Source organism: Calypte anna, chromosome 8 (genome assembly GCF_003957555.1).
Source record: "Calypte anna isolate BGI_N300 chromosome 8, bCalAnn1_v1.p, whole genome shotgun sequence".
In the NCBI taxonomy this organism is placed as follows: domain Eukaryota; kingdom Metazoa; phylum Chordata; class Aves; order Apodiformes; family Trochilidae; genus Calypte; species Calypte anna.
This window is the reverse complement of record NC_044254.1, coordinates 4,591,213-4,616,722: the sequence shown is the minus strand read 5'-3', so window position 1 is coordinate 4,616,722 and position 25,510 is coordinate 4,591,213. Positions and strand designations below refer to the sequence as shown.

The 25,510-nt window shown below is 41.7% G+C and overlaps 1 protein-coding gene across 3 annotated transcripts in view; it reads right to left on the bottom strand.

The window, feature by feature from the left end:
• Positions 1 to 21,385, bottom strand: part of COP1 (COP1 E3 ubiquitin ligase) — a 127,214-nt gene extending 105,829 nt beyond the window's left edge. Inside the window, exons 1-7 of one of the 3 annotated variants that reach the window (XM_030455514.1) lie at positions 20,256 to 20,612; positions 19,189 to 19,219; positions 14,512 to 14,571; positions 12,986 to 13,083; positions 11,646 to 11,722; positions 9,223 to 9,342; positions 7,188 to 7,256 (exon numbers count right to left, since the gene is read on the bottom strand). In XM_030455514.1, coding sequence (XP_030311374.1) covers positions 7,188 to 7,256; positions 9,223 to 9,342; positions 11,646 to 11,722; positions 12,986 to 13,083; positions 14,512 to 14,571; positions 19,189 to 19,219; positions 20,256 to 20,412 — 612 coding nt within the window. In that variant the 5' untranslated portion in view covers positions 20,413 to 20,612. Of the gene's footprint in view, positions 1 to 7,187; positions 7,257 to 9,222; positions 9,343 to 11,645; positions 11,723 to 12,985; positions 13,084 to 14,511; positions 14,572 to 19,188; positions 19,220 to 20,255; positions 20,613 to 20,767 lie in introns of those variants that run through there. The other 2 variants (XM_030455512.1, XM_030455513.1) reach the window with 2 other exon arrangements.
• Between the last annotated feature and the right edge of the window lie 4,125 nt (positions 21,386 to 25,510).

The following is a 25,510-nucleotide window of genomic DNA, read 5'->3' as shown; positions in this document are numbered from 1 at the left end:
TTGTACTTTTGCTTTTAGCTAAGTCTCTTGTAAGCAGTTGCACTTGCTGAAATTAACAGCGAGTTTCTCAGACACTGTGTGCTTCTAGGACTGATAACACTTGATGTTTATAGTTACTGCTAGAGCCTGGTGTGCAGAGCCAAGGCCACTGCTCAGCTCTGAGGAAAACTTTTACCCTCCAGGAGGATAAAGAGGTCCCACCTGCAGCCCTCCTTTGGGGAGGAACAGACAAGATAGATGCCAGAACTGACCAAACAGAGGATTCCATCCCATACACCTCATACTCAGTTTAAATCTGAGGCATCACGAGAGCCAAGCCATGATTTCCTGCTTCCAGCTTCTGGCTGCCTGCCCTTCCTGCTTCCCTTCCTTCACCTGGCATCCTGGGAGGATTCCATCCCTTCCTCTGCTTGTGGTCCTGATCCGTGCCAGCCCATATCTGTGTGTTCCTGCCTCCAGCTCCTGACTGCTGCCGACTCCAGGATTCCAGCCTGGACTTTCCCAGGGCTGCCCTGCAGCCTCAGTGGTGACGTGAGAGTTATTGGGGGAAAAGGGGGGAGGAACGTGGTATCCATTTTCCTGTATATTTGTATATATTTAGTAATTTTTCCTATTTATCATTACTGTTTCATTAAAGTTGTGTAGTTTAGTTTCCAACCCATAAGTCTCTCTCCTTTATTCTCTCTCCTTTCTTTATCAAGGAGGAGAGAGAGATTAATAGAGAGCCTCTGTTACTCGGTTTAATTGCCGGGCCGGTGTTAAACCGTGACAATCTTCCACAGATTAAAGACCTTAAATCAGTCCACATTCATTCCAATTAAACTTTGAAAAATGAGACTACTGATTTATAACTGCCAACCATTTAGGAACATTTAAGGAAAGCTAAATGAGTTATAGTCCTTGCAGTATATCCAAATTTATAGGCCCTTCATTTGATTGTCACTATGTTAGGCACAGAAAGCGAGCCAAGTCCTGTCCCAGTGATGGGTAGAATCAGGTTTGTCAAATTTCAAATTAAGTCAGAAAAAAAACCAATAAAACCACAACTTAGAAGGAGCCCTGAAAGGTAATCTAAAATAGAAGTGTGTACTATAACTCTTCTCAGACACTGCTGCTTTCCTAGAACTGAATCAGCCAGTGAGGATAGGGAAAAAGTTTTAATTTAGCAGCTAAACATCATGCAAACTAACAACACTAAATGAATTAAAAGATGTAAAAAGTTCTACCTGAAGTTAAACACATACATAGGTACAAAAGAAAAGATTACTCCAAAAAAAAAAACAAAAAACCCCAAAAACAAACTGGTCTATTATTCTTATAGTCATCAGAAAAGGGATTTCAGACCATGCAAGTCAAGAAGTGATGGAGTGAAAAGATCTTATATCAAGGAGCTGCATGTCAGTTCACAAAAAAAGCCAAAAGCACAATTCAGGGCTGGTCTCCCCCAAGCCAAACTCCAAAGACAAACAAGCTCACACAGTGAAGGAGCTGCAGACAACTAAAGCAAGGAGGCAAAAGCCCCCCCCTCCCCCCAACTGCAGCTGTAAAAGCTTCCAGGTGAGCACCCCCTTTGTAAAACCAATCTTTTCAGAGGGGGTTAAAGAATTCAAGATATGATTCACTGGTAACATTGTTCAAGAATACAGGCTAGCAACAATAGGTAAATACAATATTTTCAAGCAATGTCCAAGAAAAAAAACTCAGCAGTTACCAGAGAAGGTATCACAGCAGGAAAGGCAGGCTTCTCATGTCATTCTTTTCAGGCATCTTTTCAGATCCAAACCTCTTTCACAGCCACTAAAGTCAGTGCCCTCCAAAACCCTCAGAGATCTGAGGCACAAATACAGAGATCCAGGCACAAATACAAAAGGTTCTCCAAAGAAAAACTCAGCCCTGGAGTATGTGGGTGAAAGGAAGCCACTGGTCAAAGTTTAGAGACACACCATGGTGCTACTTAACTACCATACAAGACTCTTAAAAAGTCTAAATTTGAACTTATACAACACTAACACCAGGTCATGGTCAGAGTTTTATTTCAGTTTGCCACCCACTACAATACAGCTGGGCACAGTGCTGAGTTTCCATGCTCAGTGTTTCTGTTTTTCCTAGACCAAGGGCCCCTCAGGAGGCACTGACTTCATCCTTTGTACAGCACAAATAAATGCTCCTGATAGAGCCTCTTCCTTGTGCCAGCTTCAAGTGTCTACAAAAAAAGCTCAGCAGAGCCTCCCAGTGCCAGAGACAGCCTAGAAAAATTCACTGGGAAAAGTGTCATATACTTCTGAGCAACTGTCCTTACAATTTGAGAGGAAAAAAACCCCACAAGAACAGCAGAATTCTTTTCTACAGAAATACTGTGAACTCACTAACACAGTTCCCACCAAGCAGTTTAAACAGTGTCTGAATTCACACTGTTGAAAGCTCCAAAGCCTTGTCATGTCTTAACACCTTCAAGGCTCTGAACCCAAACCTGTCATGAATTCATCACAACACAGACCAAAAACAAAAACACAACCAGAGGAAGCATCTTTTTTCCTCTTTTCCTCTGCACTAAAATCTAACATCTGCCCAGCTGATGAGCATAAATCAAGAGTCTTGGTGGATTATCCAGTAGTTCATCCTACCCAATAACTTCATCCAACATGATCTCTTTCTACATCTTGTTCCTCCATCAGATAGTGCTCAAACTTGAGTGCAAACTTCAGTATCAACAGAAACCTTTTCCTAAAGGTAGAGTCAAATTTATTTCTTCCTATAAAACTCAATACTTAAAACAACCCCACAGCAAATAAGTTCAGTTTCTTTCTCTGGAAACCAGGTGGAAGTCTGTTTCAGGGTTTTCTTTCTTGTATTGCTTCTGATACAGAGCTCAGCATAAGACACAGGGCAACCACAGCAAGGAAGTCATCTTTAGAGCTTAGAAATTTCAGCCCTTAAAATTAATTGCAAACCTCACTTGTTTTGACATGAAATTCCATTTGTTGACACTTCACTGTTAGAAAGTCTTTACACAAATGGAAAACCATGCAAAGTTTATTTTGGTATGAAGACAGAAAGAACACCTGAGCCTCCAACAAGTTACTTTCATTGGTAAAAATAAATAAAATCACATCCAAGCTGTTTAGACAAATGGGCTGCCTGCCTAAACCAGACTTACCTGCAGGGAATATTTCTTCTCTCTTATTAATACTTATTCCAAATGGTAAATGTTTCCTTTTAACTAAGGAAGAGCTAACAAAGGTTTGAGGACAAAACCCTAGCTGGGCTGCAGAGCACACACAGTTCCTGAAGGCAGGAGGAAGGAGATTCCAGGCTGACTGAAAACGTGCTTTGTATCTTGAATTTTCCTATTCCCACCCTGTTGGGTAATTCCTCCAGTTTCAATTGCAGGAGTAAGACTCTGAAGGCTTAATGATAGGGTCTGATAGAAAAATGTCACAGAAGAAAGATGTCTGAGGCAGGGAACAAAACTGTTTGAACATTCAGACTGATTTCCTCAGAGTTTAACACATCACTGTGCATGCTGTGTAGCTCCTCATGCTAGGTTGCTGCTCTCTCTTTTTCTTTGGGAAAACCTCTCCACTGCAACAAGTGTCACCTGTCACACACTGATGTTGACACAGTCACCTCTAACTTGCTTGGCTACCTCTCCTTGGCTTATCATCCCAGCAGTCAGAGCCCATGGCTCTCACTGAATAGCTTAAAAATGCAAATAAATTCAAAATACCAGTTATTTAAGCACAGTGGATAGGAAAATTATTACTGTAGCTATAAATTCACTTCAGGAGTCCTGGACTGTAATCAAGACTAGATGACAACATAAGATCATGATTGATTTCTAGTTCTGTCACCTCCTCTTGCTTACTCATTAGTTCAGCCCTGTATCTATGCAGAGAAAAGTAAAACCTGACAGGTGAAGTGATTAACACAAGGTAATGACAGCCCTGGAGAATTCATGCTTATAATTCCCTCCAATTATCCCACAATAACTAATAACCCCTCTTATTTTTAGTATTTAACGTGCTCACCATGTGGTGCAAGTGAAGACAGCTGGGTAGATAGATACATTTCAGGCTGAAAAGATTGAGAATTATTCTGAAATGCTAAGCAGGCATTCAGGGCAACAAAGCTGAGACATTTCAGGATGACTTCTCTGCCCCAGGATGTCTACCAGCTGCAAACAGCCCCCTTGCATTAACAAACATGAAAAAAAGTTTTGTTTACTAGATTTGAGAGACTTAATATTAGAAAGAAGCCCACAAAATATAAGTGAGAGCTGCCAAGAGAAATATGAACACATTTAGGTAATACACTATGTTGGAGAATTTGATTTGTGGTGCTAGTTGTTAAACTCAGTATTCTCCTTCAGAAAGCCATGGTGCTGCTTCACAGAAAAATGCTCCACCAGGTAGCTGAGCTACCAATGTTTTAGGACAAATTATATGTATGCTATACATAGTGGGACTAACTTAACTTGGTAGCATTCAAATCCTGACAAGACAACTTGTAAAGCCTCTTTTTGAAGTGATTAAAACTGGAGAGAATTTTCTACCAAGTGAAATGGCTCTCTCACAAAGTGTTTCAGGTGAAATAACATGTTAATTTCCAAGTAAATAAAGTTAAATTTGCATGAGTATTTAAGCAACAAAGTTAAGCCAATAGTATTAGACCTCCTACATTAAAATATGAATTTACTAGAAGTCACAAGTTAATGCATTTGGTTTGCCTTGAAAACAGTAATAGAAAAAACAAAGTATTTCATTAGTTAATTTGACTTTTTGGACTCTTTGCATATTTGATTACAACAGAAAAAACTGCTGGATAAAAAACCAAAAGTGCTTCCAATTAACTGTTCATCCATATGGAAAAGCACAAAGCTGGGCTAAGTTTGCCTTAGAGAAAACCATTTTGGATGATAGATACATTTGCCCCTCCAAAACTATTATCTTGTTGAACAAATCTTTTTCAATCCTTAACTTTTTGTTTAAAATCTTTTTCAAAGTAAGAGGATTTTATCCCCTATTAGCACTGACAAGAAATTGTCTTTTTGCCACATTGCCATAGGTCAAAAGGAAAACAAAATATCAGCTTTTTTTTTTCAAGACTTGCCAATACCTTTGTGCAAAAAAAAAAAAAAAAAAGTGGATTTCAGCTTGAAAGATCAATGTTTTGGAAAGTTAAGATCAAAACAGGATTTCTGATAAACTGCTGCAGGTGCTGAACCTCACATTTCTCTTCTAGAGATATTATGAAAGTGCAAGCAAAATGCATTTGTCAAAATAATTTACTACAGCAATATTCTGAATTCTTAAGTACAAATCTAGAAAGATTTTCCTCTAGATATGAAACCCTTCCAATAAGTCATTATTAGAGTTATTAATAAGCCCAGAAGTCATTATTTCCTGAAGGCAGGAAGCAAAAAAGATGGAAAAAAGCCACAAAACTGGAATTAAGTAAGGAAGAAGAGTTAAATTACTGAATTTAATGTGTTTGAATTAGGAAATTAACTGCTCCCCATAATAACACCAGCACATAGGACTCACTGCTATGTGCACTACATTGTAGAGATGGTCCAGGGTCTACTTATATTTGAGTTCCATTTTTTTTCTTGAGGAATCACCTATTACAGCACCAAAGGAAACTCCAGTGAACTTGGAAGCTCTGATAACCTTCCTCCTCTTTACAGCATTAAGGTCATCACCTAAACCCCTTTTCTCAGCTTCCAAACTGGCACCTTAGACCTTCTGCAGCCTGGATACATCTTCACCACAGGCATAACCCAAGCAAGCAGGAGTTCCACAGCAAACACCCTGCAGGAAGGGGTATTTGGCACAAAATCCACCAGTACTTTGGGTTTCACTTGAAAAGAGACATCACTGCATTATTTACTCTGTGTATAGCTTGATTTCTGAAGACAGGTTTTACTGTCTTTCTAAACTATGCTTCTACCCATTGGTTTATCTTTCTTACCCTGATCAGGTAAAAAGAAAGGTTGCTGGTAGCAAGTCTGACAAGTCCTTATTTCCTTCAAAATAAATGACAAGGCCAGATGCTAACCACAAGGGCAAAGGCAGAACTGACAGGCCCAAACAAAAGCCTTTTGAGGTGTGACAGTCTGCATTTCATGTTTGAATAGAAAGGGAGGTAACAGAGGAAAGTCTTAGCAACAGAGTGGACACATAAGCAGGAACAGTGAGGATCTGAAATAAGCTGTGTGTCCCCAGAAGGCTTCAGGATGTTCCCAAGGCCACTAGGAGAAGCTGCAGTCAAATTTAAGTTTATTCAGCCTTAAAAATAAATACTATCTTAGTACATTATTACTAAAGCCAGGAGTAGATGCAGATGAGATAGGGAAGGTTTTCTAAGTGCTGAAAATCAGTCAATGGAACATTGTGTATGTTAAGAATAAGAAGCTATGCAATTTCCCTTCCCTTCATCCTTCTCACTTGGCACATGCAGACCCAAGAAAGTATCAACAGCCCCTCCTCTGGGAGTTGTTTTAACACAATTCTAACTGAGGGAGGAGGAAGCAAAGTCATCACTGACTTTCCAGTACTACCCCAAACACCCTGCACTTGGATCACCCCAGGATGACTCAAGGAAGTTCACTCTAAGCAGTGTTTGAACATCCTGAAGCACCCACTTCCACTCCTCAATTCACCTCCCAGACAAAAGCAGCATTACCACATTATAAATAGTAAGTCTGAAGCAATAAAACATCATGTGTGTGATAATAGAACCTGCTCTCATTCCCTGAGAGAGTCATTCTGAGACAAAGAAGGAGCAGAGAATATTCATTCTTTCATGACACAGCATTAGTCATTGTATTTGATATGCTAAAAGAACAAAGTTGATAGGGACAAAAATGTCACTGCTTCCCCATCTTCACCTATCAAGAAAAAAAATTCTTGTTTCAAAAATTACATTTAAATTTAGAGTGGGGAATCTCCATTATCAAGTTCCTTTCTCATCACACATTTCACAAGTGAGACAGAAAGACAAATGATTAAGAATTGAAGCTGTCACATGTAAAGAGATTATTCTCCTTGAAATCCATGTCCCCTGCCTGAGATTTCCCCAGAACATCTTGCTTTTCCTTTGCAGAGATAATACCAGGCTAACATAATTTAAATAGAAACTGGCAGAAAATAGTAAAAAACACTTCGCCCACTGAAACACAAAGTTACCTCTCGTTTGTTTCTCCTGGCAACTTTGAGAAATTCCATAAGGATCTGCAACTGTGCAGCATGGGACTCCTGTAACACAGTAAATAATCTATGTGTAAGAGTTACACTTTGTTAAAAGAAACAAACATTTATTTTATACACAGAAATCCACACTTAGCAAAGAAACAGATTTCATTTAGAGGTAAGGAAGAGAAACAGGTATTTCCATTTTACTCTGGCTCATGGGTTTTAAGATTTTGTTTGGCTCACACTGAGTTTTATCATGAAGGCAGAAATCCTCCTAACAGCTCTTGTGCTTTACTCAAGACTTGTTAGCAAGTTGAAATGTTTGTTTTATTGACTACTGCATCTGAATTGGTTTTGCAACACAAATTCTTCAGACACATCTTCTACCCTGGATATTCATTAGCATCCCCTTCATGATTAGCATACTGAAGCATGGAGTACTTATATAAAAACCACCTCCCCCTAAAGTTAATATTTGTGTTTATCTAAAAATATTATTGCTTAAGAGTTTTCCTGACCAGAAGACAAAGCCACTGATGAAGCTAAAATACCTCTTTCCAATCTTTCCATAACAGGCCATTTAACTCAAACATCAGCTTAACAGTTTGACCCAAAATGGCCAAAAAAGAAGCAGGGAAAGAGAAGAGAAGCATAAGATGAAAAGAAAATAAAACCTATAAAACCTGTATTAATATAGCCCTAATTCTCCCCAAGCATTCTGAGGCTTATTTTCAAAAAGTACCAAAAGATTTATTATTAAAGGACTGTGAACATTCAATCAAAGAAGACACAGGAGCATGCAGATTCCATTAAAGGAATATGGGACAGAAAAAAGGGCTAAGGATGCAAGACCACTGCTTTTCTGAGATTAGTTTATTTTTCCTCACCCCTAAACACTATAAGGAAAGCAAAGCAACTAAAACTAGAAAGGAAAAATGTTTAAGTTATTCTTTAAGTATCAGGCATGTTTATGGTTTGGGCTGGTTTGGGGCTTTTTTAAGGCTTAGTAGCCTCAAAAGATAACACTGCCCAGAAGCACCCATACACTCAGCCCTGTGCCTACTTTGTTTCTGATTTGTCCCAAATGACACAAAAAGCTTGAAAACATGAAAAAAAGATTTAATTTAGAAGTTGGAAACCATACTCTCATCACACCTTCACTGAACCACAATAAAAAAAGTTCTGTACAAGTGCCCATGCAATAAAGTAACATAACAGTTTTGCTAGTAGCCCATTAAACATATTTTGTGGTTACATTCCTCCCATCAGAACCACAACACCCGTAACCACCAGTTACACAAGAGGAAGAAAAGCCATTCCCAATACAACTCATCCTTACCTGTTTTAAAACACCAAAATCCAGCCTCCAAAGTTCACCAGGCCAAGTTTTATAATCCAGTTTAATTTAGAAAGCTTAGCTCACAGAACTGGAAAAAGCTCACAAGGCCAGCAGCACAGAATGGCCAAATGATAACTATCCAAACCAACTCCACTGCAGTTAAAACACAGGAACAGCTTGCCTCATACTGTATAAATCTTCAAACTAGCCTCATAAACAAGACAACTGAACTTTCTTTCAAGTTACACACTAAAAAAAGGCTCCAGGGATGGCAGTCATTCAGTCAGTTCCAGTAGAAACCAAAAGGTGTGATCTTTTTCAAATGCCATGGGGTTTATCCCCTTAACCCCTTGTACACCCCCTTGTATTTTGGACTTTTTTGCTTATTACCAAGAAAGATCTGACATTTAATTGTGCAACAGTTAACTGGCAGGCTTCTCCACATGGTTTTCCCTGTTCTGCAAGCCACTTTCCCTTACCCTTTTCCATCTTCCCTGCCAGCAGCAACACTGTATTATGGGCATCACAGTTAAAATATATGAATTTGCACTAAAGGTCAGGAAGTTGACCAATTTTTCAACACCAAAACAGAAAAGAAAGTTGAGTGATTTGGGAATAGAAGATAAAAGCATGAGAAAAACCTAAGTGGACAACAGTATTCATTAAAATAAGACAAGAGAAGCTTCTTACTGCTTCCAACTGCTTCTTCTTTTGCACCAGCAGCTCCAACATCAGGTTGACATTGGCCAAGTCAAGATTGTCTTGATCAGTTCCCAACAAATCTTGAATTATCTGCCACCTATGGCCATTCTGGAAAGCAAACAAGATGACAGTGAATTCAAGCCATCCAAAGCTAACTCCAGCTACAGATATTAAGAGCAGCACTGCAACATTTCATCACCTTGTAAAAATTTGAAAAGCAATTTCCAGGAATCAGAATTCCCAATTCTCCCACATATTCAGCATGTAGCTCTTCTGTCCTGCTGTGAAACTGCTTATCTTATTTAGAAGATATTTGCACTTCATGAGAGCAAAGCTGCTTGTGGCTAGGAGGAGATTATTTCACAGCCACAGTTTTATCTGATTTGTGCCCTAGTTTGTCAGAATTTATTTCTAAGAGAATAAAGAAAAAAAAATGTTTATCCAAGCTTAGTTGGATTACACCTAAAATATTGTTAGGGGGTATCTTAATTTTTTTAACCAACAGGAAAAGCCTTAATGCTAAATTCAAATGGGAGGCAGCAGTATCAGATTATTTCTTTTCTACTCTCACCTCCCACACTACTCCTTTTAAAGAGTATTTTTGTGAAAAATGTGAGAGCAGGAAAGATGAGCTCCTCGGGGTGATCTTCTCATTCAATCTGTCAGAGCTGAAGACTCCTCAAAAAGTCAGCACACTACCATGCAGCCCATTCTTCCCTACAGGCCATTCATTTGCTCTTCTCGCCAGTAAAAAGTAAAGAAAAATATCTTTATCACAGGAAAAGGTATTAGGTTAATGCTAATATAGCTGTACATTAAAAAACCTTAGGAACCAACAGGAGCAGATGAAAGGTCTTTAGGCCTTCTAAGAAACAAAGACAGATTAAAAAGTCCTACCTTTAGATCAAGATACTTAAATTTGCTAGAGCTAGAACTGCTATCCCAGTGCAAACTAGAAACTTTCTAAGAGGTTCCAGCCTATCTGTACTGGCTAGATTAAAAAAAAAATTAAATATTAGCATCCATCTAGAACACACAACTTTTAGCAGAACCTGTGAAAACCACACAGGTAAAAACTTCAATTTCAAACAGGAACAATTGGGGAAAATTACAATTTTTAAGCATAGCAACAAGATTAAAACCAAACTTTGACATACCAACATTCAAGTTAAATGTACTAGTCCTAAACTCAAAGCTTCAATGATGCCCTCACATGATTTCTTAACGACACAAATCCACAATCAACAAACTGCAACTTTGCTGCAATATGTATTCAATGACCTCTCTTACTTAATGCCAGAAGTAGTCAGTAAGAAGAGGACAGACACATGAAGGAGCTGATAGAACAGCAAGGTTTCTCTTTTTTAGGGATTTTGGCATATTTTATGTGCTGCCAAAAGGCAGATCCAGCACTGAATTGGGCCAAAGTCATAGTAGATTTCCACTTACAAGTAGTATCTAACAGATGCATCTAAGGGCACAGATTTAGGTGCACTATGAGAAAGCAGAACCAATTTCCAGTAAGTTACTGTACATGCCTTCAGGTCAACTGTGTGCATTGTAAATCAGATATGGTTAATGCACATTTTATATCAAATAATGAAATTTACTGTGAGTAAACCAATGAATCCTTAAAGTGTGCTCTTTCCTAAAGCATGTAACTGCTGAAAGCATTGGTTTCTCTGATAGAAAAACTTCAGAGCATTTTTTTTAACTGACAAAAACAGAGGCTCAGTGATTTTTAATATTACTTTGCACAAAGAAGCCAAACATAATAAGGCAAATACTCAAGTTTTCTGGCTAATGTCATATATTCCTTTTGATCTTGAAAAAAGCATCCACTGCTGCTGTACAGGGCTTATCATGAGCTGAGAACACAGATTATGCTCTAATTCTGTAACATGAAGGAAGTCAAGAAGATATCCAAGGCAGTTTTATCTGGGATCAGAGCCAGAATACCAGCAGGTGGAACACATCTTTCTCCCTCTTGTGGCTGCTATTAGCTTCCCTCCAACCTCCCCATGCAACACAGCCTCTTGCACATGAACAGCCAAACCTGTGGCACTCCTAATCATCCATCACTCTGATTGTAGCTGTAATTTCCAACACTGAATGAAAATTATTCCTTTTAAATATGTGCTTCCTCATATAGTTTCCAAGGTTATATTCAATACATCATATGACCCTTAGCTGTGCTAACACAGCTTGCCTCTACACCTATATAAATGGCAGGAAAAATGAGAGTTAACAAGGCTGAAGGGATCTAGTGTGACTGATATTGGCATTGTTCCCACATAAAACAAGCTGAAGCATCAGCTTAATAGTCTAATTTTCTCTAAATTAAGCCACATAATGACAATTGCTGTACCAAAGCATTAAATAAATAGAAAGTAAAAAAAGTTGGAACATACGGTGCTACTCACTGAATGGTCCAGTTTGAGTCTCTTTTCCTCAGATCTTTGCTTCTGTTTAAGAATGAGTTCATTGACTAAAAACAAGTGAATGGAATGTCAGAATTGGATTTAAAGGTCACAGAGAATTATTAAAACTCAAGTTATAACAGTGGGGTAAAATTTATTAATTCCACAGTAAGCTTCTCAGTAATTAAAATAGAAGATGTTTCCATTTTTTCCTCACCAATGTATTCCTATTTTTTAAATGTCAAATACAATGCCTACACATTCCCCAAACTGCTTCTGTTCCTTTTTTTAAGCCCCCATGGTGCTTTCTGAAAGTTCTTCAACTCCAAGACAGAAGTAAATCACAGAAGAGAATGAGGGAGATAAAACTGATTTACTGCAGGCCCAAACCAAGTGCAGCCAAATAGAACAATGTTTTTCCTTTAATCACTGTGTGCATTTTTAAAGCTAATTTTTGCTAGTTTTATTTCATACCAATTTCATGCAAAGGGAGAAAGATAACCTCAGCCCTTTGCACACCCACACAAGCTTCTTCCTCATGTGTTTCCCCCTCCTCCAGCACAGACGTGAAATCCCTGGATGCAGGTTTAGGGAAGCAACATTCAGTGGCCCAACACATCCTCCAGAACCTGCCTCAGCACCACCTTCAGAACAACACTGAGTATAAATCAAGATACCTGTTTTCTTGGCTACTGGGACCCTTAATCTATTTACTATTAAATGGATAATCCTAAATGATAAAGATTTAATTTTAACATTTCACCCTGCAATGTTTCCTTTGACTTTTCCACACACACACAAAGTTTTAAACTATATTTCAAGTTAGGAACATTTCCCTCTGCTGTTTAAGCAACAATCAGTGAGGATTTCATGTATATAAATATTTTTTCTGTATGTTATTAACACATACAGGCACATCACATGGACATCATTGCAATAGCCAAAACACTACAAAACATGAATTCAATCTACCCCCCTTCAGTGTCCATGCTTTGTAAACAGGGCATGTTTCTGATTATTAGAAAGACAACAGTGCAAAAAACCACAAGTAAATTAAAAGAATCAAATCCCTAGCAAACAGAAAATCTTTGTTTTGCTTTCCTTAGTATGCAAACAGCAGCAAGTCAGTCTCACTAATATAACTTCAACTGCTAGAGGCAGTGGAGTATTAGCAATTTATACTTTTTTAAAACTAAAAAAACCACAGGTGACCAAAGGGCTGATGTTTGGATTTTAAATATCCAGAAGTGGTTATTTTTAGGAAAAATTTGCAGATTCCTGCCTTCCTTAACAACTATGATGGTCCTCATGGAAACAAGCCTAGAGCTCACCTAAGAAGTTGGGATAAAGATGATCTATGTTGTCCACAACATAGTTGCATTTGGGACACCTGTTATTGTCCTCCAAGCTCTGGTGAATACACTTATAGCTGTTTCAAAACAAGCAAGAAACAAAACAAGTGAGCAAACATAAAGAAACAAAACACAAGCAGAAGGTAAATAATGTCAGCCTTAGATCACATGTGCTCTGTCTTGCCAAGGAACAGCTGCAGTACCAAGATCCCTCAGCAGAGGCAAAATGTTCCAGTGCTACCTCAGTCTGCTACAGCAGAAAGACAGCAAAGTTTCTTGGCAAAGATCACAAAAGGTACTTAAAACACTTCACTCTTATTTCCCCCAGGGCTGTGTCCACGTGGGCACTTCAGCCCCACTCCCATCTCAAATTCAAGCCCCTCTTCACAGGCAGAGCTGACAAACAGACTGCATAATCAGCTAGATTAGCCAAATCCTTATCGAGCAGCATTAAAAGCTATTTTGTGCATTTTTGTTAACTGAGCACAGAAGAAACCTTCACCTACTTCTTGTATTTCCCTCAATCCTTGGCTATTATTCTCTCTGGAAGTGACTTCTGAGGCACAGAGTAACTACAAGGTGCATCTTAGCATTAAGCTTAAGCATCTCAGGAAGAATCTAACTTTGTGTTGACTGCTCTTACAGCCATCATGTGACAATGCTGCTCTGTTCTTTCTGATTAAAAATAATTAAAGGCTTCTCATCTTGGACTTTTAAAAGTTCAGATCACAGGGGTAAAGTGTTATCACATACAAGACTCTGTACAATATCAGCTACCTTACGTGTTGCCACTCAAAACATTTCTGAAAGTTAACTGAATCTGCTGGTTGAGAAGTGCTTTATGTTACTATTAAATTATTAGTTCTTGTCAAAGATAATTTATTTTTTAGTTAACAGACACTGTAAAATTATAATGTACACAGGACATTAAAAATTCACCATTTATTCCAATCCCTAGGTGAGCACAGGGAGAGCAAACAATTCCACACCTGCCCCTGGGGGTTTCTCATACTTCTCCATGAAACCTTTGCTCCTCATGACAGCCAGAGATAACACACTGAAAAAGCAGTGGACCTTGGGCAAATTCATTACAACAGAACCAAGCCTGCACAGCACATCTCCTCAAAAAGTTTGAGAGTTGCAATAGACCATGTGTGTGGTCTTGCAAAGGGGAAGGAGGATGAGGACATCCCAGCACCAACCATGACCTCTACAGAGGTTGGACTCACTGATTTTTTTGACTGGATGCTACCACAAGTTTATGACCATTTTCTTTCTTGATAAAGTATGGCAGCACAGTATTTTTCGTTTAATCACCAAGATAACTCTCTCTATATATATTTCTTTTTTAACCCATTAGTAAAAAAATTATTTCAAACCCCTTCTTCAGTGCAAGGAGAGAAGACAGAAAAGTAACAAAAACTGAGAAGGAAAGGGATTCACAGCACCATCAGTTCACATGTGCTGTAAGAGATGGACATTTTGCACAGTACAAAACATCTTACCAGAAACTATGTCCACATTTTGTCATGTAGGCTTCTTCAATCATATCAAAACATATGGGACTGAAAAACAAAACAAAGACATGCTTCCATGTTAAAAAAAAAAAGGTAGGAAAGTATTATTCATTCACAGCAGCCAACTAACCAAGCTTGGGTAATACTCTGTTTGTAAAATGAAAGAGGACACAAAGGTGAAACAGCAAGCAGGCAGTATAAGGATCAAAAGGGCATCATCAACAAGTCCTTTGAACTCCATGATACTGCAGGTTGCTACAGTAAGATCCCAGGTAAGTGTTCACTCTTGAAGCTTTCAGCAGCTGCAAAATATGCCAGAGTGCCTCCAACAAGCAAGGCTGCAGAAGAACCCTCTGTACTAGATGTCTAACAGAATGTAAAATAACCTGGTCTTTACATAAACAGACATAAGGTATTTATAAACTACACCAAAATTAGTTTATCCTTCCTTTTTTCTGCCAATATCTATCTATAATTAACCAAAAAATTATGTGAGGAGGCAGAGCAGAACAAAAATAGAAATGAAGTAATGAGAACAAGAATTAAAAACCAGAAGGAAAAAAGGGGGATAAGGAGGGGCTGTGCCTGCAGCATGCTGCCAGGGAGCTGGCAGGACTGAGATTGCAAGATGAAGGTATGGTACAACCTAAAGAGTCAACCAGCCATCAAGGACAGTGTTACAAAGTCAAAGACAGGGAAGGTAACATATGGGACTGTTCATAAAACAGAGGAATGCAGGTGAAAATTAGGGCTTCAGGTTTGGGGTTTTTTTCCCCAAGACTACATGGTGACAAAAGCACAGCCAGCTCTCTGGGAAGGGTCACCAAGGCCCAAGCAGGGAGCTGAAGAGAAGGTTGTGCAAGAAAGCAGAGCTCTACCTGAACCTGAGCAGGACAAGAGCCACAGGAACTCAGTGAGACAGGCAGTGGGAGAAATCCACCTCATCCTCAAGTGGCTGTGACATGTTTGAAAGGAAAATGAAACACAAATGGAAGCAGAGGAGAGATGGATGCATCTTAAATCCAGTGGCTCCTGTGGCTGCTATGCCTGACAGCTGGCAAGATATTTCCACACATCTTCAGGTCTTGGCCAGCTACCTGGCAAGATGCTGTGGGAAACAACATCCCAGTTGTGCATTTAAAAAGTGTCATCAGCTGTGTCAGAAGCTACACCTTGCTTTCAAGCCTGTAAGGTCCAAGTGCTCTCCTCTCAGTCCCCCAAGTCCACACAAATCTCAGTTCAGAGGTTTTCAACAGTTTTCTTCACAGCCTTTTCCCACCTTCTGCCAACAAGTTAGTTCCCACAGAATGAGCTCTTAATAAACTGTTAACTTTTGAAAAGCCCAAATCTTTCTGAATGTAGTATCAAACCCCCAGATCTACACAAACAATGCTGGGCTGAGCAGAAGAGAGGAACACCTCAATTTCTCCCCTAGTTAGAACTCACAGAAGTAATTTCCCCTTTCTGCCATCCATTTTAGAGGATATTAACATTTGTTTTCCCATCAGGAATTTAAACATAAATAAACCTCTTAAATAACACTTTTTTAAAGCCCACAGAGAGGAAGCTGCAGCCCCTGCCAGTGCAACCACCCTCCAAAAGAGCAAATTGGAAAACATGGATGCCCTGAAAGTTTTGCCCAACTTCACATATGAACCAGGTTGTCTTCAATATTTCATCCAATCTTCTGTATAACAATATAAAGGCAAATGAATAAAACCAAAACACTACTCTCTGAATGGAGTCACCAATTCTGTCCCACAAAAAAAGCCTCCAAATCAACACATACCTGCCCCTCTACCTGGCAGACTCCTCTCTGTACACCAGTGTCTTGAGAAGCATCAGCTTTGAGTTCAAGTCACTGATTCTGACTTAGAAGTTTAGTTTGAAGGCTCTGCTTGGTCAAAATAAATTATGAACAAACTTAGCCAACAAAAGTGGATTAATAAGAGGCAATCAGGCACCTTTGTAGTCTTTTAGCTGGCCTTTAGAAAAGAAAGTGAAAGCCTTAAGGTTATGAGTTCCAGGGGTTGGTGTCTCCTCAGTGGTGATGAGCAGTTTAATTTCTCCACCTTTTTCTAGTCATGCTGTATATAACAGTCTCACTCTTTCCATCAAATTAAAAACACTGCTACTGCCCACAGGACAAGATGGAGTTTTTTCAGCACACACCTAATACTCTGCCTTCAAAAAGTACAACAATCAACAAGGCTGTAATATCCCTCTGTCTGCAAAAGGACACCATAAATCAGAGCTAAAAAGAATATTGGCTCCTAACATGACACCCAAGATCATTGTGCACAAACTTCTTCATACCAGTTTGGTTGGAAAAATGATAGAACCCAAAATAGTTGAGAAGAAAGCAATCAGAGTCCACAAATGTAGCTACTCAGTGCCAGGGTCATCATTAACAGTGCCTGAAGTTTACAATAAGAACCATTTCCCCTCCCAAATGCTCAGCGATTCACAAATGGAAGCAAAACTGATGTCTTTTCATACTTCCTGAGGCCAAGCTGGCTGTAACACATGAAAGCTGCTATGCACCAGTTAGTTTAAATTAACCTTGCACAGAGAGAAGGTTAAAAAAGTATGGAGTGATGGGGACTCAAGGCATACTATGGCTTGTAGTATGTACTGAAACTGAGAAGCACAGGTATACAGAAATAAATCAAAGCTTCCCTGTGTGTGAGAGCTCTTTTTTTCTCTATTTGTCTTAAGCAGCAGAAGCAGGTAAAAAGGATGCAAATGACTTCAGCAATCCAAAAATGTCATCAGATACTGATGCCTTATTTGCTATTTATTTATTCAGTACTGCAAAAGCTTACCACTCTTTCTCTGAGGTAGATCTCAAACATTTTAAAAATTATTTTAACCAAGTTCATGCCTCTAAGTTTTGCCAGCTGTTTTCAAGGCATTTCTCATGAATGCAGTCACCTGGCTGCTACCCAAACACCTGACTGGTCACTGTAGGATTGAAAATGGTTTTGAATTCCTTTTGCTCTTCAGCAAACAAGACCTATTACAGTTTCTCCCTCTTATTCTGTTCCTCTTTGGTCTGAACAGAGAGCAGGACTTGCTCTAGGATGTCTCACACAGGAAGGTACTCAGATCACTGCCATTACTACCTACACAATATGAAACTCCAGTGTAACAGAAGATCATGTAACCATCATTGTGTGTGGTATCTAAGCAGCTCACTATGTTTATAGCTGGTGATCTCCAGGGTCAACCTGTAGTATTCTTTATTAAAGGGAATTTCCAGATCAAACAAGAACAACTACACTTATCCCATGCCTGACATTACCAGGTAACCATGGGAATAAAGAACTTTTTAAAAAGCTATGACCCTGCAAGCCTAACTTTAAACATGGTACACACAGCCCTTCCCACAGTTTGTTGGGTTTGTTACCTGTCCAGGTCAATATGCAACATCCTCTCTTCCATCCTCTCAGAAATAAACCCTGGTATGAAGCAGCCACTGTACAGACAGACAGAACTAGGATCCCCTCCATCCAGGAAGCAAAGCAGATGGATAGGAACCAGTTTTGAAGAGGTTTAATCAACTCCTAACTGGGAGGGTTACTGCAAGGTGGAGGGAAAATCACGAGCAGTTACGTTGCTGGATAGGAGAGAATCCTCTGATGAGAGGATTTCCCCTCAGGTACTCTCCAGGCAACTGGGAATTAGCCTGGCTGCAAGAAGCAGCACAACCTACCATTAAGTTCCACATCTTGCAGCAAGAGAAACAAAGTTTTCTACCCTATACCAGCCATCCAGTAGGACAGACTGATTTACCTTCCTGCTCTAGAGGTACACGTTTCCAGGCAGAAGCTGATAGATCCCACCAACACTACACACTTGGAAAAAACCTCCAGAGGGAACACTTGCTAAACATTTCACAACCCTGCCTAGCAATGTCAGCCAATGCTTATGCTAAATCCAAGGCCTTGCACTGCTGAGATGGCATTTTCAGAAGACTGGGAGGCTGCATGCAGTGTTTACAGGATTTCCACTTGCTCCTTGGTGTCTGAAACTCACCCAAACTTCTTTACTCTTTGCCACCCTCAGTCTGGTCCCAGCAGACTCACAATGGAGTTCATAGTTGTAACTAACTGCTAAGCAACACACAAACCATGTTCAGAAAAATGATCAAGCATCCTCTGCAGCTGAAAGCATCTTGAAAGTGTCCTTATGGGGAAAAAAATGGTATATGGGGAAAAAAAAAAGGCATATGGAGAACTTCTGCTTCTCAGATCAAGATATCCAAAGCTTGTTTAAAGAAATTATATAAATACACACACATTGGCCACCTTTGACATTGCTCAAAACTTTGGAGTTGCCCAGAGGAGTTAATTTCTGTGCTAAATATATTTGAAACTCAAAAAAAAAAAAAAGGAATGTTATGATTTGAAGCAGTTGTTAATAGAAGCAACAAGCCCTACAGACCACAGATAGACAAAGCAGTAAAGAAAACAGATAAGTTAACTATAATAATTGTCTGGTTTTAAAGCTTTTGAACTGCACTTCAATATGACCCACACAGATCTTATAAATACCAAGTGAGACAAGAAAAGACATTATGCCCTGGTTATTACTCCAGTTTTTTTCTACTTCTCACTTGTTCAGTCAGCAGCACCCCCCACTGATGAGAAAATGGTTAATTACCTGTTCTCCTTCAAGCATGCACAGTATTTACCTGCAGAATAAAAACCAGGAAACAGCTTTTTGTACTGTCTTAAAACACCTCAACTGGTTTTGTTACAAGTGCAATTTCCCTTCAAACACCCTCATTTTTACAACAGACAACAAAACAAGGGGCACAGTCACTCACAATTGAGTTGCCCTTCCTGACCAGCAGCAACACAGCCATCTCCTCCACCAAGTGCCCTTAAATCCACCTGACACAGCCTTTCAGCCAGAGCAAGATACCAGCAGATTACAGATATCCTCTCAACCTGATTCTGCTACTGAGTGAACAACTATTTGAAGTGTTAAGAAGCAATTTATTATTGCTTATTACTAGTAAGAAGTAGCAACTGGTTTTCCTGCCACTAACTTTTCAGCATTCTCATGCTCTCACTTGAGGAGCAAGGATATTTCCTATACACTCTGCCAGACAGTTTACATAGCTGTAAAAATCAAGACTACAGGTTTTCAAGACCATGCTTGTCCTATGGAGTTGCCAAACATCCAACCTTCACCTGTAACTCAGAGCTGTCACACAGTCATTTGGAAGATGTACCCCACTACCTTTCCACTTTTTTTTTGTTTATACTATTTCTACTTGATAGATGTTTTCCCTACAACTCAAGTTTCTTCCCATTATCTCCTCACTCTCTCAGATGTGAGCACTTACCCTACTGCCTGTTCTCAGATTTTACTGCATCCAACCAGCTTTTAAAAAAAAATAATAAAACTCAAACCTACTCCTTATGTGGGGAGGTTTGAAATGCATTAGCAATGGACTTACTTTAAAACTACAAATTGCCAACTATTCTCAAACCACACATTGCAGAGGGCCTCACTCCACCACTTCTGTTGAAACAGTATTTCCAGCTACAAGCTGCAGCTTCAGCCAGCCATTAGGAGGCCATCTGAACAGTTTCAAGACTGATTTCTCCTCCTCTCATCGTCGGCACTTCCCACTCATCTGGTTTGAAGTGCCAGACTAACACAAACCTTACTGCTGGGTCAAGCCAGACAACCTTTCCCACCAAGGGAGGCAAACTCACACCTCCTCCCATCAACCATCCTGAGATTCCTCAGATGCCTCATCCTCAGGAGCACAAAATCCTCCGCTGGTTCCTCTTCCAGAGCAGCCTGAGGGCTCGGATGGATGAGGTGACCCCTCCGGAGCCTGCCCAGAAGAACAGGACGTCCGATTGCCATGTCAACACGCTATGAGGAAACACCTCGGGGGTGCTGCTCCTTTCCGATAAGTCGAGACCGCTCCGGAACTGTACCCCAGGAGGAACCTGCAGGGAATAACCTGATTTGGCTTGAAAACAGAGAAGTTGAAGGCAACGCTGCAACAACAGGGCCCGAAAGCAAGCAGACACCCACCGGGAGAAAAAGGGGGGAGGGAGAAAACCCCGAAGCCGGGACAGGGAGACGAACCAAAGGCTCTTGGCCCTCTGCGAGCCCCTGAGGTGGTGGTGGTGCTGCCGCCGGCTGCTTCTCCTCCTCCTCCTCCCGGTGTTTCACACCCCCGGCGGCTACCGCTATCACGATAGATGGCACTCACCAGACGAAGTCGTTGCTCTTGTCCTCGTAGGAGTTAATGAGCCCGTTGCAGAGCGGGGTGAGCAGCGGCCTCTTCCTGCTGCTGCTGCTGCCGCCGCCGCCGGCCGCGCCGCTCCCACCGCCTCCCGCCGAGGAGCCGCCACCGGGCCTCGCCGCCGCCGCCAGCCGGGCCATCCCCGCGCCGGAACCCGACACGGCCGCAGCCACCAGCACAGGCCGCGCCGCAGCACCGCCCGAAGAGGACGAGCCCGGAGCCATGGCCGCCGAAGAGGAAGAGGAGAAGGAGGAGGAAGACGAGGAGGAGGAGGAGGAAGAGGAGGCCGGCGTGGCGGTGGTGGCGGCGGGCGGCGCGGCGGGGTGCGGCGGCGGCTGGCGGCTGCCCGACATGCCGAGGCCGGGCCGGGCGGAGTGGGGCCGACGGCGGAGCGGCCTCAGCGCATCACCGAGCGGAGGGGGGGGGAGCGAGGGGGCGGGGGGACGATAAAGTTGGTTCAAAGTGAAGGAGAGCGGGGGCGGGGAGGAGGGGGAAAGAAAGAGAAAAAGGAAAAAAAATAAATAAATAAAAAGAAGAAGAAGAATACCCCACAGGACAAAACACACCCGCCCGCGCGTCCCGAGCCCGGCGCTTGTTCAAGCTTTATTGACAGGCGGACAAACCCGCCGCGCATGCGCGGGGCGGTACCGGGCTCCCCGCAGGGCGGGGCTGGGCTGACCCGGGGTGGGGGGTTCGGTTCGACCTCATACTCACACCCGGAGTGTGTGTGACTGTGAAGAGTGTGAGGGGGGGGAAGGCTGAGGGGTCGGGTGCCGAGGTCTCCCTCAGTGGGTTAGGCTGAAACCGGCTCCCTCGGGAGGGTTTTCCTCAGAGACCCTCCCTGGCCACCCACAGCCCTGAGTGCTGCAGAGGGGTCCCGTGGAGATACGGGTCTGGGCTGGGTCTCACTGGGTGCTGTCGCCTGTGTGTACCCCCAAGAGCTGCCTCTGCCTGCTGTGAGCTTTACCCGGCGTGTTGTCCAGCCCCATTTAACTGTAATGAGTGAAAATGAGCTTTTTCTGGGCTTGCTCCAGGTCGCTTTGCTGCCTGGGCAGGTAGGAATGTCACCAACCAGGCCTGCGAGGTGTTCCTGTTTCCATAGAGGAGCCCCTGTTTTACAGAACCAAAGGCAGACTGCTTTCTGCATAAGTTAATGAATAAAGTGTTACTGAAGGATATCCCAAAGGCATTTTGGGGAATGTTGCCTCCAGACCCAGGATTTTGCAAGCCAAACTGGAGGGTTTGTGAGAAACTCGCCAGTCTCTCAGCTTGGCCAGAAATACCACAGAGAGACAACTCTTGTTTCCCTCAACTTCTCTCCCAACTTCTCATGGACACTTGCCACCCATTTTTTGTTGAATAACTGTATTGTCTGCAGTCAGCTTTCCCTCTCTAGGGTTAAAGAGGCAGCTGGTGAAACTCCAGGGCATTCCCTGAGGATGGTAATCCTAAACCCAGGTATGGGAAAACGCCCAGAGAGATTGGCTCTGCAGCCCTGCTCCCAGTGCGGGCAGCAGAGGAGCCTTCAAGCGGCTGTAAAACCAGTATGGCAACTGGTAAAACTTGTCTGAGAGAAAAAAAAGAGGTGGCTTCAGGTAGGCAGTGTTAGTCAGGAGACCTCTCTGGCATGCAGTAGGGTGGCAGGGATGCAGGATGACAGATGTCCCAAAGAGACACAGGGAAACAGAGCTCCTGATTTGCTCAGGGATGATGCTGTACATGGAACGCTCCCTCTTCACCTTTGCTGGAATAGCTTAAGGTGTTTGTCTCTGGGTATTTATCCCCTAGTGTTGGAAAAAAAAAAAAAAAAAAAAAAAAAAAAGACCTAAAACAGGCAACAAAACAATCAGCTTCTCTTTGAGATCCTTGTCAGCAGTCTTACCTTTACAAGCTGACATCTGCCATAACAGTCACTCACACGATGCTACACTTTGTTGCTATTACTAAAGAGTTTCCCTTTTTATAGTTTCTGGGGTTCTTTTTGGTGTTTTCTTTTAGTTTGTTGTTTGTATGGGGCTTTTTTCCGCCACTATGCTTTTCTACTTTCTACAAATAGCCTATAGACTGGCAGGTCTCAGGACTAACTCCATACAGACATTGAAACACATCACTTTCCTCTCATTTCACTTAGAACAAAAGTGCCCAAATACCTTTCTTTGAGCCTGACTCTTGATGTCTGGGTGCATATGTCCTACTGCAAAGGGAAAGGAAAACATCATCTTCCAGATGAACCCAAAAAGCTCTATGTGTGGGTGCCTGCAATGGACTTTTAGGTCTCTAAGGGAAGCCGAAAGTAGTAGTAAGCAGTAGTATTGTCAGGTAGGATGTCTGCACGCTTCATGCATCCTGGACTACTGACTGGTCCTTGAGAAGCCTTGCTAGTCTTTGATTCCATTACTGACTGTGCTTTAGGGAGGAAAGATGGCATGGGTAAAAGCTACCAAAGATCAAATATATGCCTACTTGTATATAACCAGGCCTCTCAACAACCCCTCCACCCACAGGCCTGGCAGGGAGCATGCCACCCAGCACCTTCAGCACTTGAGAACTGACTCCCTAACACTTGAGCTTTAGGATGTCATCAAGAGCTTTTGAAAGCCCTTGAAGTGAAGACCTCCTCTTCACTGCCCTGATACATACAGAACAGCTTTTGACCTCAGCAGGCTTTGCTTTCCTGGGGTTTCCTTGCATTACCAGTTCTAACATCAATGTACATAACTCAAGGTGCTTTTTTCCCAGAGATGCCTCTGCATTTTAACAGGATAAAGGACATGGATAAGGTCTTCTGGTTTTAAAGTTCACCCCAGCTGGAGCAGTGTCATATCAGCAATCTTCCAGTTCTTCTGAACACAAAATGAGCTCTCAGAATTAATTTGCTACAGTCCAAGTACTGGCAGTGCTGCTATTTGTCTCAGTGGCAAGTGAAACATGAGGGATCAGCTGTAAGAGGTTTTTCTGTCTCCTCCAGCCCCATGCCTGATGCTTGCACCATCTCAGGACTGGGATCCTTTACTGAAGATCTGCTTTGGGTTCAGGACAGAGGGGACAGTCCTGATGAGGGGATACCTGCATTCTTGTGTTACACACTCTTCCTAGGTTCAAACCTGCCCCCCAAGGTTTGCTTGTGTTTTCTCACTTGAATCTGGCTATTGCCCTCCTGTATCCTTTTCAAGAAGACATTTTACCCCTCTGTCTTCAAAGGCCCATGGAGCACAGCAAAGCAAGCACCTCCTACCCAGTAAACACAAGGCATTCCCAACTGTCCTGAAAATAAATATCCCAGTTGTTCTGGGATAAGTTTTAGCAATCACTTCATGCAAAGAATAGAAGATATTTGGAAGAGTGGCTGTAGGAATGTGCTCTTACTTTTCTGTATTTTTCATCCTCCAAAGACATCACTGATGGTGTCCCAAAGGGCAAAGTAACAATTTGGATCCTGTGCAAGGAGAGGTGACACATGAACCCTGACATTTAAGGAAGGAACAGACAAGTACTGTCAATAGAGGAATGAACCTCAATAGCATTATAAGTTCTGCTCTTCTGGGCACATGAATCCTACTTATTTTAATCCCTGCATTTGTAACTTCTATGACTACATCTCCATTTACCTGTTGCAGCTTTGATGCCCAGTGGTAGCACAGCCTCACAAATCATTAAGGACAATCTACATGAATCATTAAGGACAATCTACATGAATCACCATGCTAGGAGACTGCAATTTCTTCCATGAAGAGCAACACATGGGCCAGGTGTTTGGGGAAAGTGACAGTCACCTCCTGGGCTCTGGTCCTGACTGCTGGCAGCTCAGGAAAATTACTTCTGCTTCTGTTTCTGAGCCTGTTGCCACCATCTAATTTCTGCTGGGTCTGTTACTTTGTTCAGAAGCAGAGCAAGCCTTGCTGGGAACTGCTACCCTGGCTTGGGAATTGCTGCCCCAGAGGTCATTAGAGAGCATTCACCTCCCAGCTACCCAGTGTCAGAAATGCCATTTCTCCCATTTTGCAGCTGAGAAAAAGGAAACACAGACAGATTAATCACCTGGCTACAGAGTCAATGGGAAGTCTTAATACTCCATAAATCTGAAAATCAGGCTGGCAGCAACTCCTCTGAAAGCCAACAAACAGCAAAACTATCCAGAAGACCCAGGCACTGCCCATGGGGTAGGCTACCTCCCCTCTTCACTGGGGGAATGCACTTCATGGCTGTGTTTAGGCAGAGAGGTAGGAGCTAATTGCTTTTACAGCAACTCAGGTGTGTGTCTGGTCATCACCTGATGCTTGACTGTGAAAGAATATTTAGTTATTAAAATATACAACTGAGTTAACTCAGGCTGCTATGGGTAGGAGTACAGCAGGAACTGTAGTGGAGTGTGCTCACTGGGTTGGTTTGGTTTTTTTTCCTTTTTCATTTCTTTTCTAGTTCAATAGGGGAGAAGCAAATAATGCTGGGAGGGAGGGTGTTTAGTGACATCTGTTATAGTCAAGATTATCCATCCTTATTAAAAAGATTTTTTCAAGGCTTTTTAAAAACACCTTTGCCATCCCCAGATGCAATTTTAGTCATCAGCTCCAAGTTGGTGAAGAGATTTTGAGCAAAAGTGGTTTAACCATTTTAAGAAATGAAGAAGCAGAATGAAACAACTGCAAAACAAACAAACAAACAAACAAACAAACAAAAAAAACCCAGAAAACATTTACTGCTGTGTTTAAA